Raw genomic sequence first — 15,599 nt, forward strand, 5'->3', positions numbered from 1 at the left:
GTTTGAATTTGAGGATTTTAAAAAGGCTCTATTCCAATACAAGTGACAGAGAGACAGTGTTTAAACAGTGAACATCACGATGCAAGTTCATTAAGGCTGTTTGTTCTTTCGTGATAAGATCCAAAGGGTGGTGATTTCTGGAGGAAACTTTAAACCAGACACACTCAAACCCAAGGAGGTGGTGAGCCTGCTGCTGGACGATGATGAGCTTGAGAAGAAATGTGAGTTTTAAAGGCACACACACACACACACACACTTACATAACACATACGTATATATTTTCTTTTTTTTTGCACAAAATGCCAAACCTTACAGAGGAATGAAGAAACTAAAAGAATGCGTTGTGTCTCCTCCTGCAGTGCGGCAGAGACAGGACGAGAAGAGGCAGCTGGAGGAGTGCAGCAAGGTGAAGGAGCGCAAGAGGAAGAGGGAGAAGTACGCTGAGAAGGTAAGCGTGTGAGAGTGAGGAAGAATGTTGAGAATAAAAAAGAAGGAACAAAATTGGTGAGACTGAAAGGAGATGATGGAAAGGAAACTTCCATCCATCTCTCTCCCAAAAAAAGTTTCTTCATTTAAATAAGACTTCTTTTAAAAATTGCAATCTGACTCTTAGATTTTATTATTTCTTGTGTCTTAAGTTTTTAACTATGGCCTAATAGAAAGATGAGGAGGTGGCCCCCAAAAGCATTTATTCTCCGGGGATCACAGTCATCCACAGTGAATTTTATAGAAATCCAAGTGTTCATTTGAGATTCCTTGTCATGGGCCAAATTAGTGCTTGATACGAGGTCAGGAGGTCGACGGAATCATTAGTGATCCTCCTCTGGGGACCGTACCCATACCAGATTACACAGCAATCTGGCCCATGGCCGCTGAGTTTTCTTTGCATATAAGTGTTGGACAGACGGACAGGCCAAGCAGCTGAACACTCGATAGGCCTTGAAGAGAAGACTAGGGGATTTGAGATATGTCTCCAAGAAGGAAATGGAATAAAAAAATGTCAAAACTAACAACCCCCTCGGTGGTCTCTCCTGCGCCTGTGTTCTTATTATAACCAGCAGAAGAAGAACGAGGAGTCAGAGATCAAGAGGAAGAAGGAGATGAACCTCGTCATCTCCCACGCACCCTCGGCCGACAACTCCAACCTCTCTGCGGACGGAGACGACTCCTTCATCAGCGTGGAGATGGACTCGGCCATGCCCAGTCCCTTCAGTGAGGTGAGGGGATCACAACCGACTGAGGAGGGAAATGCTCTATATGACTGTGATTTATGTTACAGGGGATTGTTAGTGGCTTATTAAATTATATATCCACGAAGTCTCTCTTATTCTGCATTTCGTGCATTTAATTTCTCTTACTCCTTTTCTCATCCTCTCTCCTCTTTATATCTGTTATTGTTTCCTTTCCTTCCACGTGTTGCTTCTTTCTGTCCCTCTACTCTTCTATCACTCTTGCTTACCCTTTTTTCTTCCTTCTTTCCCTGACATCCTGATGATCCTTTATCCTCCATCTCCTTATTGTTCCTTGCAACGTTCCTCGACTCTCCTCCCTTTACTGTACCGGCCTGATTTCCTGCGTTCCTTTCGGTGCTGACCCCTAGCCTGTGTGTGTGTCTGTGTGTGCTCCTTTGCACGGCCAGATCTCCCTGAGCAGTGAGCTGCAGCCTGGCTCGTTGCCGCCGGACGCCGATGCGGACGAGAGCAGCAGCGACATGCTGGTCATCGTGGACGACCCGGTGTCTTCTGCGCCGCAGTCGCGCGCCACCAACTCCCCCGCCTCCGTGTCTGGATCAGTCTCGGACAACGTGAATGGTGAGAGAACAAATTAATCGGACTAAAATTTGACATTTGACAAATTTGCACCTCTATACTTCTAATCCACTACATTTATCTGACAGCTACATCATCACTTTTTTTTATAAAAAATCATATGTGTATGACCACAATCAATCTGGGATTTCCAAAGGGTCTTAAAGATTCTATACTCTATACTTTTACTTGAATAAAGTTCTCCCACCAGTGAATCCACACAAATTAATAGCTACAACTCAACATACCCAAAGTCACGTGGACTTTGGGACATTTCTATAGCCCATCAACAAATAGTATAACCCATACTGTCCACATGGTCCTATTTGATGGTTGAAATAAAGATAATCTCGGTACATGTAATCTCTTCAGCTGCCCTTAATTCTACAAGCTCCAACTTTGCCAAACAGAACGTAACCTGTGTGTTATCGATGAGATAGTGTTATCGTGTTAGAGCGAGGGTGGAGGAGCAAATCGGAGCGACTTACAAGAAGGTCATCGCCTCACACAGAAGTCAGACTTGTTATGTTCACCTCACTATCAGGACCTGTGTTTTAATATGTCAATGTCAACTTTATTTATATAGCAGATTTAAAACGACTCGGTTGACCAAAGTCAAGGGTATAACACGAAAACATGAATAGGCTTCTGTCCACTGAGACAAATAGTCTGTTATCTCATATGTATTTTGCAGCTGATTATTTGGATTTATGAGGGTGTTATTTTGTCAGAATGTTCTGTACCATGAAAGCCAGATAAATACTGAACGTATAGAGTTTTTTTTCTCCTCTATATCTGTATATTGGACGCTTTGCAATAAACTAATCCCTCCTAAATACATGCTGCCTCACTGAAACCCATGTTTTGCTGCCAGTAGGATTATTGATGGCCCTTGCTAACCAGGCCCAACGAGCTGGGAGAAAGTCGGTGCTTTCAGAAATGCTGATAATGTCGTAATGAAAGGTTTGCAAAACGGCGTGACGGTTAGAATCAGGGAGCGATCTGTGAACTTGGACCACAACGTGAAAAGGGAGGAAGAGTGAGATTAAGGGCTCTGGAGGGAGGGCAAGACGAAGAGTTAGGGATTTGTGGAGGGTTTTTTTCCATCTGTGCCTGTGTGTTAGCGATAGGGTGGACTCAGCTCCCCCCATAGAGGGGTTTCTTACCGCAGCGTGCGGAGTAAAACATGCAGACGAGTGGAGAGACGCAAGGAGTCAGGATTAGGCACATTACCAGTGAGGCAGACGCTGGCCCCAGTTGTGCAAACAGTATGGAAAATGAGAGTATGGTTCTTGTTTTTGCTGGAGCCTGCACTTGTGGTAATGATAAGTAATAGTTTAACGTGTAATAATTCTTCTGTATTACAGTAAAAAGGACTCGGTAAGGCCAGGGCAGACAGAACATCATCCGGACTAACTCTTTCTGTCTAGTCTGGCTGAATTAATGAACGGATTAATTACTCAAAATGTATTCAAAGAATTAAACGGGCAGTGTGTACGTTAAAACATTTAAAATAGATATGAAGTTTTGATGTTATCTGAAAGATACTGTGTCTCTGTTTTTTTTAAAGATATCTTTTGAGGTTAGAATGCTAACCAGCGAGCCCTGGAAATGTCTCGTTATACCACTTTGTACCTCAAGAGGCGCTGTAGTCACTGTAGCGTCCAGTCTGCCCTCAGTTCAACATGAGTAGGCTCTAAACCTGTGTTGCAGCCATTCTCAACCTGGGACTGTCCTCCACTCTTTCCTCGAGATCAGATACTGATGCTGCTGCTCGCCCTCGACTTCTCGTCCTCTCCTCCCTTGACTGGGCAGACTGGGTGTGAAAACAACCCACCAGTTACATAATCAGATTGCACAGTAAACCTGTGCTGAAAACATTATTCCCCAATCCACGCAGGTTTGATGCTATGCTGAGGTCGGAGTTATTCAAGCTAACGGTAGCTAAACATGAGGGTGATGGTTGAAACTTGGTTGCGAGTCTCAACTGAGCCCCGTCACAAAGCAAACTGTCATACACAGGGATGTTGGAACAGGGTCGGCAGAGCAGGGAAGTGACTGGGGCCCCAAGCTGAGAGGGGGGCCCTCGGAAAGGCTGATCCATAGCAACCAAGATTTTGTGAAAATGCCTTGAATTCTGTGATTGGCTATGTACTGAAGACCTCCCTAATGGGGCCCCATGCCACAAACTCTCTGACAAAGGCTTCTTATTTTCAGAGGTTTGGTTGACATCTAAACTGTTTATCATGTATGTTTCTTGGGGGGGGATTGGATTTCCGGGTTTGGATTTCTTTGGTCTATTGCATTTCATTGTTTCTGACAATAGGCCTCAACTTCCAGGAAAAAATGCTGCCCCCTATTTGTTTGGAGTATGAATTTGACAGTTGGCACTTAAAAAAAGACATGACAGTCTACCCAGGGGATTATCAAAATAAGCTACAGCAAGTGGAATAACATTGTGGCGATTGTCATTTAATGTGTTTTCCTTCCGTCTTTAGGTGTTTCAGCCTCGGATAACATCAGTCCTGGCAGGGGGGGGGCGATCCGGGCGGAGTAGGGGGCGGCCCAAAGGATCGGCAGGCGGGACCAAGTCGGGAGGAAAAGGACGTGGGCGCAAGTCGACAGCGGGCAGCGCGGCAGCAATGGCAGGAGCGATGGCTGGTGCGGCAGCTGCATCAGCTGCTGCTTATGCTGCTTACGGCTTCAGTGTTTCCGGAGGTTTGTGAATATTGTGTTGTATTGATTCACATTGGAGTTTGTGTGTGAAGGTGGGGATAACCAAAGTGTTTCCAACATTGCTGACTTGAGCCAATTAAACTGGCCTAACTTTTACTGCAGGCATGATCACTCGATCTTGATGGGACCAAAATAGGTGTATTAAGACTTTAACATATATAAATGTGTTTTAGAGTTAATAGGGAAATTAATGAGTTTGGTTTCATCAGTCCTCGTCCTGTATTTTTGACATTTGAATCACAGTTTCAGTCTCAGTATCAGAATCCTTACACCCCTATGAGGCACCTTTAACTAGAAGCAACACATGCTCATGTTTTTCAGAATAAAAGTGACTTTTAATGTACAAATTCTGGAGGAATTGTCAAGCGTCTTTTTTAATGCGAGTAACTTTGCCCTGTGACTTTTATTTTATTTTATTTTCTTTTATCTTATTTCATTTTTACTGTTGGTATTTTGATGTATTGCTTGTTGCTGTCTTCTTGTTGTACCTTTTACTTTGTAAAGCACTTTGGTCCACCGAGTTGTTTTAAATGTGCTATATAAATAAAGTTGACATTGACATTGACACTTCCCTCCCTTCCAGCAGGCCTCGCTGCATCCAGTCCCCTGCAGCCTTCCCTGGGCCGGTCTGGTACCAGCCCGGCCTTCAACCCCAGCAGGAGCTCGTCCCCCCAGGCCAAAGGAGGCACGTCCACCGCCCTGAGCCCCCAAAAACAGTTGGCCCAAAGCCACCACCACAGCAGTCACGGTGCAGTCAGGAAGGGCAAGGGACCCGGTGGTCCTGGGGCGCGATGATGCACTCACACACACACACACACACACACTATTGCAAGTGTCTCACTATAGAAAATAAACACATAACCACACAGAGATAACTGACCTTCTCTCACTGTGATCCGTACAGACAACCTACATTAAAACTGAAAATAGGGAGAACAGTGTTTATAGTAACTGAGGCTCACTACCTGGAGGACCATGCTGTGTGTGCTGGCTCAACCACCCTCTACACACACATTCTCACACACACACACACACACACTCATTCATTTAAAGGTACAGTCCCCACCAGCCTCCCCGTGTCTCGTGTCAGGTTCATTTTTAATGTGTCCCGGTCAGTGGACGAAAATCTGCCTTGAGTAATTTTGTTTGCATCGTGACAACAGTATTTCCAAGTGCTTTTTTTTCGAGAAGACAAACTGAACTTTTCTATTCTTGACAGGAAGCTCTTTCAATTTGCCGCCGAGCAGTAACGATACGACAGAGACGTGAACCAACACGCGTAGCTTAAAGGGCTTTGAATTCCTTGTGTTTGCCAGCATGGTGAGGCAACAGAGCTTCTGTCAAATGCACTGAGCCACGTCTTCCGTTTCCTTTTCTTTGTTTTTGGTGTTATTGACCCTCATACATGTACATTAGGTTATTTAATTGTCCTGTAGATAAGCTCAGTGCAAACTGGTGAATGATTCTGCATTTTATAGAGCGTAATGTGAACCCACAGCTGACCAACCTACCAAACAACAGCTTTTCTACTAAAGCTCTTATTTTTGTAAGAAAACATGTAAGTACCCAAATCAACATGACAGGTCTTAACGTTTTGGAAAAAAAACAGTAATGTATCACAGCGCAGATGGAAATAAGAATTGATGTTATATATTTTTTTGCCCGATAGGAAAATGAATGAAAGGATAATGTAAAAAAAATGATATTCCAAAATAAGGGTTCTGGTTGATACAGCAACGCTGCTAACAGTCAATTTATGAATTCACTCAGATTATTGGTTTTCTAATATTTAAGTTATTTCTGTTAAGTGGGCAGTTCATGATAATTGTGAACGAGGATATTCAGCTGTAAACAGTGTAAATTGTACTGAAGCCATGTTTTATTTTTCAGAAGTTGCTTTGTTTGTGATGAGGCGTCTGTGGTTCTCTTTGATGTCATTGATGTTTTAGAAAAAAAGAAAGGTTTGCAGCAGTGTCCTACGTTGAGCACTACATCTGTTATATTATAGGTTTGTCCATTGTTTGTTTTTGTGTTAATAGTGTGATTAAAATATGATGTTCTATATTGATGTAAATAATGATGAGAGCAACTTTTCCTCTGGCTTGTCCCTCATTCGCCTGTCTATTTTTATAGGTCATGTGTACATATGAAGAAATGCATCTGCCATTTTACTAACAGGAGGAGCCAACTGGAAATAAATGGAGTGCTTAATCAGCCGAAATCAGCATTTTCTCGTGTTTTTATTGGATTGGTTTTGTTGATTACCTCTGCAGAGGAGGTCATGTTTTCGTCTGCGTTTGTTTGTTTGTGAGCTGAATTGCACAAAAACTACAGGACGGATTACCACCAAACCTGTCGGAAAGTATGTGGTATGGGTCTGGAAATAACTCATTACATTTTGGTGTGGATCCAGAATTTAGTTTCACTTTCTCTAGCATTGTGAGATTGGGCATTCTTGTGAATTTCTCAAGAAATAATGCACCCCTGTCCGTTTGTTTGTAAAAATTCATGGCTCTTGATGAAAAAATATGCCCGTCTAGGAGACTGCTATTTATGAGTGTGTGCAATTTGGTGCTGATCCAAATAAAAGTCTGGATCTGGGGAATTTAAATGTGGTTTTATACTGCATGCCATTCTAGTTTATACAGTATCTGCATTTTTGCTAAGGACAGTAGCAGGGGCAGTGGGTTAATAAAGCTCTGTTATGAATTGATGAAAAAATAATGGGAACATGAACAAATTTAATTTAAAGTCTAAAATAGGGAGCAAATCCACCCTGAACAGGTCAAAGGTGTAATCTGAAGAGTTCTTTAAAAACTGGTGCCTCATGCATGGAGGCGTGAGTCCATCAGGCTGGATCCGGACCTCGGCCTTTGCAGCTTGAAACTGAAACCCTCTATTTGTAGATAAAGTCAATGAAAACGATTTATAAAGATGGTTCAGTGGAGATTTTCAAGGCCATTTTAAAAGATGTTTTCGGTCATGATATGTTAAAACTGCTGAGGTCAGTACTTTAACGAGGCTTCATATAATATAACTGTTATATGGAGTCAGTGACTGAAATACCCTTTTCCTCATACAGCACAGAGGTGACAAAGAGTTTGTGAGATCATATTACTTTCTTCTATTTCTCCTGAGTCATTGGCTGCTGCTGGAATAAGCTCCAACTGGTCTGTTGAGACTATCTCATAAGCATTGAATCAACTGTGGCTTTTTAAAAACATAATGTTGTCATCTTTGGCAAATTTCCCTGTACACGGTTCTCCACAAGATTCAAAACTAAAACCTCCATTTATGAGACTTCTTTATGTGCCCGAGGGTCGTATCTCGTCTTTCATTTGTGGGGCTCTCGCTGTTCAGATTTCAACTGCAGCGTTTCATGAAACAATGTCCCTGCTCCTGAGGATAATCTACAGACCTCAGTGTGGATGATTTGTGTTGGAACTACTTTCTTTTAAAAGAAATAGTCCCTGTGAAAGCTGTTCGCAGTGAGAGAGACGTCATTAAGTTTTTGTAAGGACACACTGATTTGAGCCAAAGCCAAACTCCAGTCACCTCAATGGTACTTAGATGGAATCAGATTGAGCTCATGTGATTTGGGTGAACTGATCCTTTAGCAAAAACATCAAAATGTCTGAAATTAATATTCTGAAGTGGAGTGGAAACCCCGTTCAGTTTATGTTCACATGACTTGGTGCAGGATCTGGATGAGCAGCCTCAGCAGCATGTTCTTGCCCCCCGTGCACTCGGACATAAACACAGGACTTCCGGGTCTGGGGCTCGTTCCCGGTCCAGTGGTTATATAAGCCACTGCACCTAGATAGACTCGTCAGACTTGACTCACGTCCAAGGTACAAGCTGCTCCAGCCAACGTCTGGGAGTGTCCGACGTGTGTGTGCGCAAGTCCAGGGTGTCTGGATAACACTGCTGAGCAAAGAGTAAAATTCCTGCTAAATTATGTCTTGGATTGTTTTGATTTTGTAACGCTTGAAAAAAAAAAAAGAAGAACATCTCCACTGTTATCTGCTTTGACCTAAGTGTGATTATGTTCAAATAAAGTGGGAATTTGTATCTTTTAAGTTGGATTTAAAAAAAACCTGTAGAGGTGAAAATCGATATTAGAAAACATAGTTAAGACAAATTATTTGTTCTTTGTCGTCATCCCGTGCTGATCTATTGTCGGACCTTTTAGGGATCTTAGCTACTGGTTGAGGCCATGTGCGCTCTAGATTACTTTGCATTTCCATATATGGATGTAAAAAGGACCCACTGCCAGTAACGTCCTCACCAGAAAAAAAATAAACCCAGCAATGTAGTTTCACTTGAGGATGAAAACCTATTACCCAAACACTGTAGTGTTTTTAATACCACTCAAGATAAAGTTGATTATAAAGATATTTAACTTATGTTGAAGACGCAGCCCACCAGCTTCACAGCAGTTACTGTAAAGCTCAAAAACCACAAACGATAAGAGTTCCTTTTACTTTTTTTTATTTGACATTTGCAGGTGTTTACCACAGTACATCAGCCATTTGGTGAATTCCATGAACTAACATTCAATTGCTGTTCCGTCTGAATGTACTGGACGGACTCAGGTTTGTGCAAGTGAAATAAAAGTATAAAAACAGTATGGTGACTTTAAAACAGATGTTTACAGTAAACAAGTCAGTGATCGTGCTCTTTGTAGGTGAATTAGCAGTTGCGATGTGAACATGACGTCAAAAGGACTTGATGTGCGTTCCTTTGATATCATGTCAGTAGTGTATAATGGGATGTCAGTACACTGGATGGTATTTTGAGGCTGAACCTTCACAATGTAAAACATGGGGTTAGCTGGGATGTTGATGAAAAGCCTGTGTTGGGCGTTAGGGCTCATCCACTCTAAGCTACTCAGACAAAGGGTACGAACTACTGGTTGCTATCAGACAGGACACCACTGCCAGTGCTGCCGCCTCGATGGAGAACAGGTGGTGGTCCTCCACATCTGGGCAGCTGCTCCTCATGAACTGGGCCAACCGGAGCAGGTACTCCAGGTTGTGGCCCGTCTTCCCCCTGCTCAAGGCGATCTGGGCGCCGATCTCCTCCGGACTGGCCGGCCCCAGGTACAGGGCGTTCTCGGTGGTGGCGATGTACACCAGCGCCTGGACCGGCGGCTGGCTCTCCCCCTGAGGGAAGAAATCCACCATCTTGGTGACGTAGCCACCGCAGACGGTCTCTCGCACGTTGAGGTACTTCAGGGACTCCTGGACTTGGGAGCCGGTGACCTCGAACGCCACACCCCATGTGGTCTCCTGTGGAAACAGACAGAAAACATGTCAAGTCAGAGAGGAGGCGAATTCTTCAGGGTGGAATCTCCCCCTGTGGTGCCAAACACTACGAACCAATAGGAAACAAGCGTTCCACTTACGTCATCGTCTTCGATCAGCGTCACCACTCTGCCGGGCTGCAGAGAGAGAGAGGAAGAGAAATGCGTCACGTCACGGACAACGCCTAGTTTCCGGTCTGTACTCACAAGAAGCAGCTAAAATACTAAGAAAATGTATGACAGTGATAAAATCAAATCATTAAGCATCTCACCAACTCGTCGTTCCCGCGGTGGAAGTTGTCTCCGTGCCAGAAACGCCTCTTGTAGCCTTGAATGTAACCGACCTCGCTCCTCCTGAACTTGAAGTCGGGCTTCCACACCAGTGACCCGTACCCGAAGATCCACAGGCTGCTGCTGCTGCTGCTGCTCTTCCCGGCGACGATGTCTTGAGGCTTCATTGTTTTGATAGTTGATGAAGCGATGAATAATTCGTTCAGCCGATGCTACTTTAGCTCGGAGGGGGGGAGGGGGGAGGGGGCGACTAGCTTGCTAGCGTTAGCTTCCTCCGGTCCAGGAGTAGTGGGACCGGCTGGCTCGCAGGGATACCGCGGACGGTACTCGAGCCCAACTGCTTGGCAGTTGCGAGGATGGAGTGTCTCGGGTGGTGATGCCTTGCATGATGCATTGCCTTTGCCTTAGTAGCGCCGCATTATGCCTTAAAAATCCATGGCAGCCTCTGTGGCCTGCAGGTCGACGGTGGAGAAAAGCTGGGAAAACGCCGCAGCCATTTTCTGCGCCGGCTGCTGAAAGGGTGGAGGAGAAACTCGGGAGTAGAAGTAAAAGAAGTGATTTAGAGATGGCGCAGTTTCTAGATATTGACCCTGATCTCGCTCCTGTGCGCCCGCTTCTCTCTTGATGTTTCCTCCACAACATGGCGCAGCTGCGTACATGTATTTATACAGTGAAGGGCGGGCGGGCGAGTCCAGGGGAGCGTTTACAGCCAATCACATTTAAACAGCTCTCTCCCCCACGTCACATTTCACCCAATGGCAATTCTGTGCGCCAAATTGGGCGGGGTTTCCAGAGAAACTAGTTACTCTATTGGTCTAAATCGGACTCGAGCGCCGCACCGACAATTTAAGGTGATTGGCCAATAAGACGTCAGTCAAAATGAGTCGTTTTGTGATTGGTCGCCTGCCTCGTCACTCTCTGAACAGATTTACGTGTAAAATCCTTCTCGCTCCGGCTGATGCAACTTCCCTGAGCGTTTCAGGGCCGCAGCATCAGCAGCAACGCACCGAGACGTTGCATCAGACCAGTCACCGGAAACAGGCCTAAACAGGAGCGAGGCTTTCTACCCCTCTAACATATATATCAAATCTGACTCATATATTAGGTCTATGCATGTTTGATGTATGAGATTCATGTTAGATTTATATATGTTAGATGTATCTAGATGACAGATAGGTCTAAGATATGTCTGAGATTCGCACGCCATGACACCAAGACTTATAAACTACATGCATTTGTATTGAAATCAAACATAACATGTATTTCTAACAAAGTATTTCTGTCTGACCTGACACAGGGCCTCACATTTGACCTGTGGGGGAGTTGCCCCCCCCCCTAGATGGATGCCAGAGCATGTGAGGACTGACCTCTAGCCCCCCACCACTCATAGATCCAATGGCAAGACGTTAACAAGTGAGGATCCCTCATCTCACTTCAGGTCAGTCCCCCTGAAACGTGGGAAATACTCTCTGTACTCTCTGTATAAAGGTACAATTTGGGTGTTTGTTTACACTTTGATCCAGCCAGCAGGGTCACTCCGACAGGTCATGTGTGATCAGCTGGTTCACCACTGGGTCAGTTTGTTACCATTTGGAAAATAATTGGATTAATGTATACATTTATTATCAGAAATGTACATTTTTACAAAGTTTACTCATCACAAAAGCTGTCAAAGAAGTGTGTCTTTGCTGTCAAATAGATAGATTTGATTTAGATACTAAATCTTCAACCAGAATCTGAGTTGGTAACGTTTGCAAATCTTTTCCTTTCATTTCCTTAGGTACTTTTTCAAACTTGAAAGATGTTATGTATATCTGGACGAACAAGTTTGTTCACTGGTTATAGGGAAATGGAGGCACGGCAATGTCCCACCTGCAGCAGTGATGGTGGAGGTTTGTTTTTCATCCTGACGCAAAAAAATTTATATCAGGATTTTTGGCTGCAGGTCATAGGAGACAAGAGTGGTTTCTGAGTTTGTTTGGACCATGTGTTGACAACCAATGAACTTTGAACAAAATCCTTAGAAAAATAGACGCGTCAAAAGTGCGCGTCGACCACACCTGAAACACAGCACGCACACAAACATGATCTCAACGACGTCAGACCTAATTAAATGTACAAGAATGCCCACCACTCCTAGTGGATCTGATATAATAGTAGAGGATTAACTGTGCTCATTAAATAGATTATCTATAAATAGCTGGCATTACCTGCCTTGATAAGAGGGCAGACAACTGTATCAGCTCTTCGTGAATATAATGCACCACGCGATCCAGGGCCTTTGTGCGACCCTGTGTCGTGACCAGAGCTTCCATCCTATCACGCCGTGGCCTTTCATGTCTGTCCGCTCCTCCTGCTCCTCAGGGCTGCTCTCACCACAAGCCACAGAAGGCTTTCACTGACAGCACGGCCTGTAATCTAATCCAGTGCACTGCAGCGATGTTTTGACTAGTGGATTTATCACATGCTCACCTGTCTTTTTGTCTTTGATTTTAAAATAGACACCTAATCCAAAACTTAAAATCTTAATCTGAGTTGCTAATGTTTCCATAGCTAGTTTTTCCATCTTTAAAGATATGAAGTATATCCGGACTAACACGATTTTTGTGTGGCTATAGGGGGAGGGGAAGCACTATATATACATACTGTATACATGTCCCTGCAGCACTGACTGTGGAGGTTGTTTTTTTTTGTTACATTCTTTTGAGGGGCAGGTTGAAGGCATCTAAAAACAGATCCTGCAAAACAACTTCATTTCAGCTACGTGTCACATACGGCATGTTTTTATGTTTAACTGTTAAATTCACCTAAGTATGGGTTAGTTTTACACCAGAGGTTCTGCATTTTTTTCACAGTCGAGGATATTCCAGAGAGTGACCCCCTTGGAATAATTTGCCATAGCCTATTTTTGACATTTAGACTTATTTATGTGAACTAACAACACAAGAGAAATGTCTAGAAAGACATTAGACATGCATTAATAACCTTTTCACCATTTCAACACAGAATACCCCTAGGTTCATTTTAGTGGAGGAATTTGGAAAATTTCACGGACCCCCTGGCTGTGGTTATATAGTTATATGCTGCTGTTTAATTGTGTCGCTGTATACTTGAACTTGAGTGTGTCCGGAGTTTTCATTTTCGGCATCTAGTTATTTTCTGTATGTGGGTTTCTTACTGACACCTAGTGTTAATTAATAAGACAACTCCGAGGCCAGAGCAGGGTAGGGTCTCTGAATACTGGATAACAGCCTCCTACACCCTGTGTGTTCATATTCAAAATCATGCATGAGACAAATGAGACTCTGAATAAAGTGAACAGATGTTCCAGCTGTTAAAGGAGCCCGCGGGGGCCAGAGCTGTACAGCACTTTTCTTGATTGTGATTAAAGCGTCACAATCTTTTTCGGGGACAAACGTGTTATGCAGAGCGACTTCCACATTCCACATAAACAGATAAGTTAGGAATCTGCTTCCTGATTCTCCACTCATGACATCAATTCAGTCAATTTCCCCATTTCCTCGTATTCAGATTAAATAGTGCTGATTAGTTTGTGTCTCATTTGTTTTGAGGTTGTTTCCTCCCCCCCCCCCCCCCCGATTCATCTGCGAGAGCGAGTGCAGACTGAAAGGAGCGAATGCGTGAGAAAGACAGCTGGGCCGCGCCGGCATGCCTCTGCGTTTTTTAATCACGGAGGAAACAGGAACTGATGTCACTGGGTCACAAACAGGATGCTGTGATTATAACACAATGAAAATGCCTGGCCGTGCTGCGAAGGCCCAGAGGCCAAAGAGCAGAGACCCGAGCATGTGTCTTCTAACCACTGAGATGGAGTGGGAATGAGGGGTTGAGGCTGCGTTAGGTGTGAGTGCGGTGATGGTGGGAAGAAACTCTGAAGCAGCGTCAGGCTGTGTCAGGTAACAGGTGATTAATCATTGGGATAAGATGTGTGTTTGTGTTGAGCCAGGCCGGAAGAGAGAGAGAGAGAGAGAAACGCACGCACGCACGCACGCACGCACACACACACACACACACACACACACACACACACAGAGTGCTGTACCCTAACCCACTACTTGCCTAACTTAACCTTAGCCTTAGCCTTAGCCTTAGCCTTAGCCTTAACCTATACTTGACCTTGACCTTAACCCAAACCCAAACCTAAACCGAACCTAAACTTTAACCTGACCATAACCTTACCTTACCCTAAACCTGACCCAATCCTTAACCTTAATTTAAACCACAACCTAAACCTGATCTCAACCTAAACCTGAATTTAACTTTAATCTTAAATCCTCATAATGTGACACCAAAACCTTAACCCTAACTTTAACCATGACCTAAACACACTTCACATGTTACCTCTATTCTTAACCAGGACCTCCAAAATGAGTTTTACCTCATCAAAACCAGGCCTTGGTTCCCCCTGAAGTATGCTGGTCCTGACATGATCAGTGTTTATACTGAAAAAGGTCCGAAAGAGGTTCAAAAACACGTACGCACACACAGTTGAGGATGCCTAGGTCAACAAGCAAACAGGATGTGTGCGAGGGAAAAAGCATCCAGATTCTCCACTGAGTGTTGATTGCTCCTGATGAGGGGGTGTTGACGTGGAATTCCTGTTAATTGGAGGCAGGAGAGTTTTTTTTTTTCATAACGCAGATGACATGTTGCCTAGACACAAAAAAGGATCTCAAATAAATTGGAACCAGTTTTAAGATTTCTGCAGAATTGTGGTGTATCATGAGCCAACAGTATAGAACAGCAGTATTTTCCCAAGAAGACTGGAAGGGCATAGGGCAGCACGAGTCAACTTTTCTGAAATAGAGATCTTTTTTTATTCATGTGGATTCATAGCAGATCCACTGGTTCCCATCTGGTTTCCCCTCCCCTCCACTGACTGCCCCCAGTGCCAGGCCCTCACCGCAGCTTTGTCTGCAGGAGTGGGTGGTACAGAACCGGGCATTGAAATATTGCTCTTAACCCTGAAGGGTGGGCAGGCAGAGGCAGTTGGGGAGCCTGTAAGTGCTCAAGTGTGTGTGTGTGCTTTTTTTATGATTGGGTGGGGGTCTGTGCACTCAGTGTGTCATGCACACGGGGCGAGAGGCCTAGCATATGCTGCTGTTTTTATGGCACTACAGATTCACTCTGTGCTCCCCCCACGGCATCTGTTTGATTGGCTGTGTGCGTATGGTTGTGCGCAGACGCGTGCAAGCATTATGAGGGGTGTGTGCGTGTGTGCGCGGGGAGGGGGTGTTCCCCTTTGCCCTGTGCCTGGCTTTGTTTCGCCATTTCCAGCTTGAGGGGCTGGTATCCGTGGAAACGGATTTGAATTTCAAGCCAATTTAGGGCCAGAGAGAGGACGAGGGGCGGGTGAGTGGAGTGGGGGGGCCAAAGGCGTTTCCAGGAATTACTCGAGGTAGTGATTCTACAGTCAGGCAGCTTTACGTCTCTATTCT

At 44.4% G+C, this 15,599-nt stretch overlaps 2 protein-coding genes across 2 annotated transcripts in view; one reads left to right on the forward strand and one right to left on the reverse strand.

Moving 5' to 3' along the window:
- Window positions 1-6,758, forward strand: part of ino80 (INO80 complex ATPase subunit) — a 38,712-nt gene extending 31,954 nt beyond the window's left edge. The window contains 7 exon segments of the mRNA XM_034579462.1: window positions 119-221; window positions 360-448; window positions 1,059-1,217; window positions 1,640-1,811; window positions 4,307-4,344; window positions 4,346-4,526; window positions 5,128-6,758. Coding sequence (XP_034435353.1) covers window positions 119-221; window positions 360-448; window positions 1,059-1,217; window positions 1,640-1,811; window positions 4,307-4,344; window positions 4,346-4,526; window positions 5,128-5,339 — 954 coding nt within the window. The 3' untranslated portion in view covers window positions 5,340-6,758.
- Window positions 6,759-9,021: 2,263 nt separating this feature from the next.
- chac1 (ChaC, cation transport regulator homolog 1 (E. coli)) lies at window positions 9,022-10,782 on the reverse strand. The gene is made up of 3 exons (XM_034579976.1): window positions 10,122-10,782; window positions 9,952-9,987; window positions 9,022-9,835 (listed from the first exon to the last, which is right to left on the reverse strand). Exons 1-3 carry the CDS (start codon window positions 10,305-10,307, stop codon window positions 9,431-9,433), a joined length of 627 nt encoding a protein of 208 aa, XP_034435867.1. The 5' UTR covers window positions 10,308-10,782; the 3' UTR covers window positions 9,022-9,430.
- Window positions 10,783-15,599: the final 4,817 nt, after the last annotated feature.

This window comes from Hippoglossus hippoglossus, chromosome 24 (assembly GCF_009819705.1).
Source record: "Hippoglossus hippoglossus isolate fHipHip1 chromosome 24, fHipHip1.pri, whole genome shotgun sequence".
In the NCBI taxonomy this organism is placed as follows: Eukaryota; Metazoa; Chordata; class Actinopteri; order Pleuronectiformes; family Pleuronectidae; genus Hippoglossus; species Hippoglossus hippoglossus.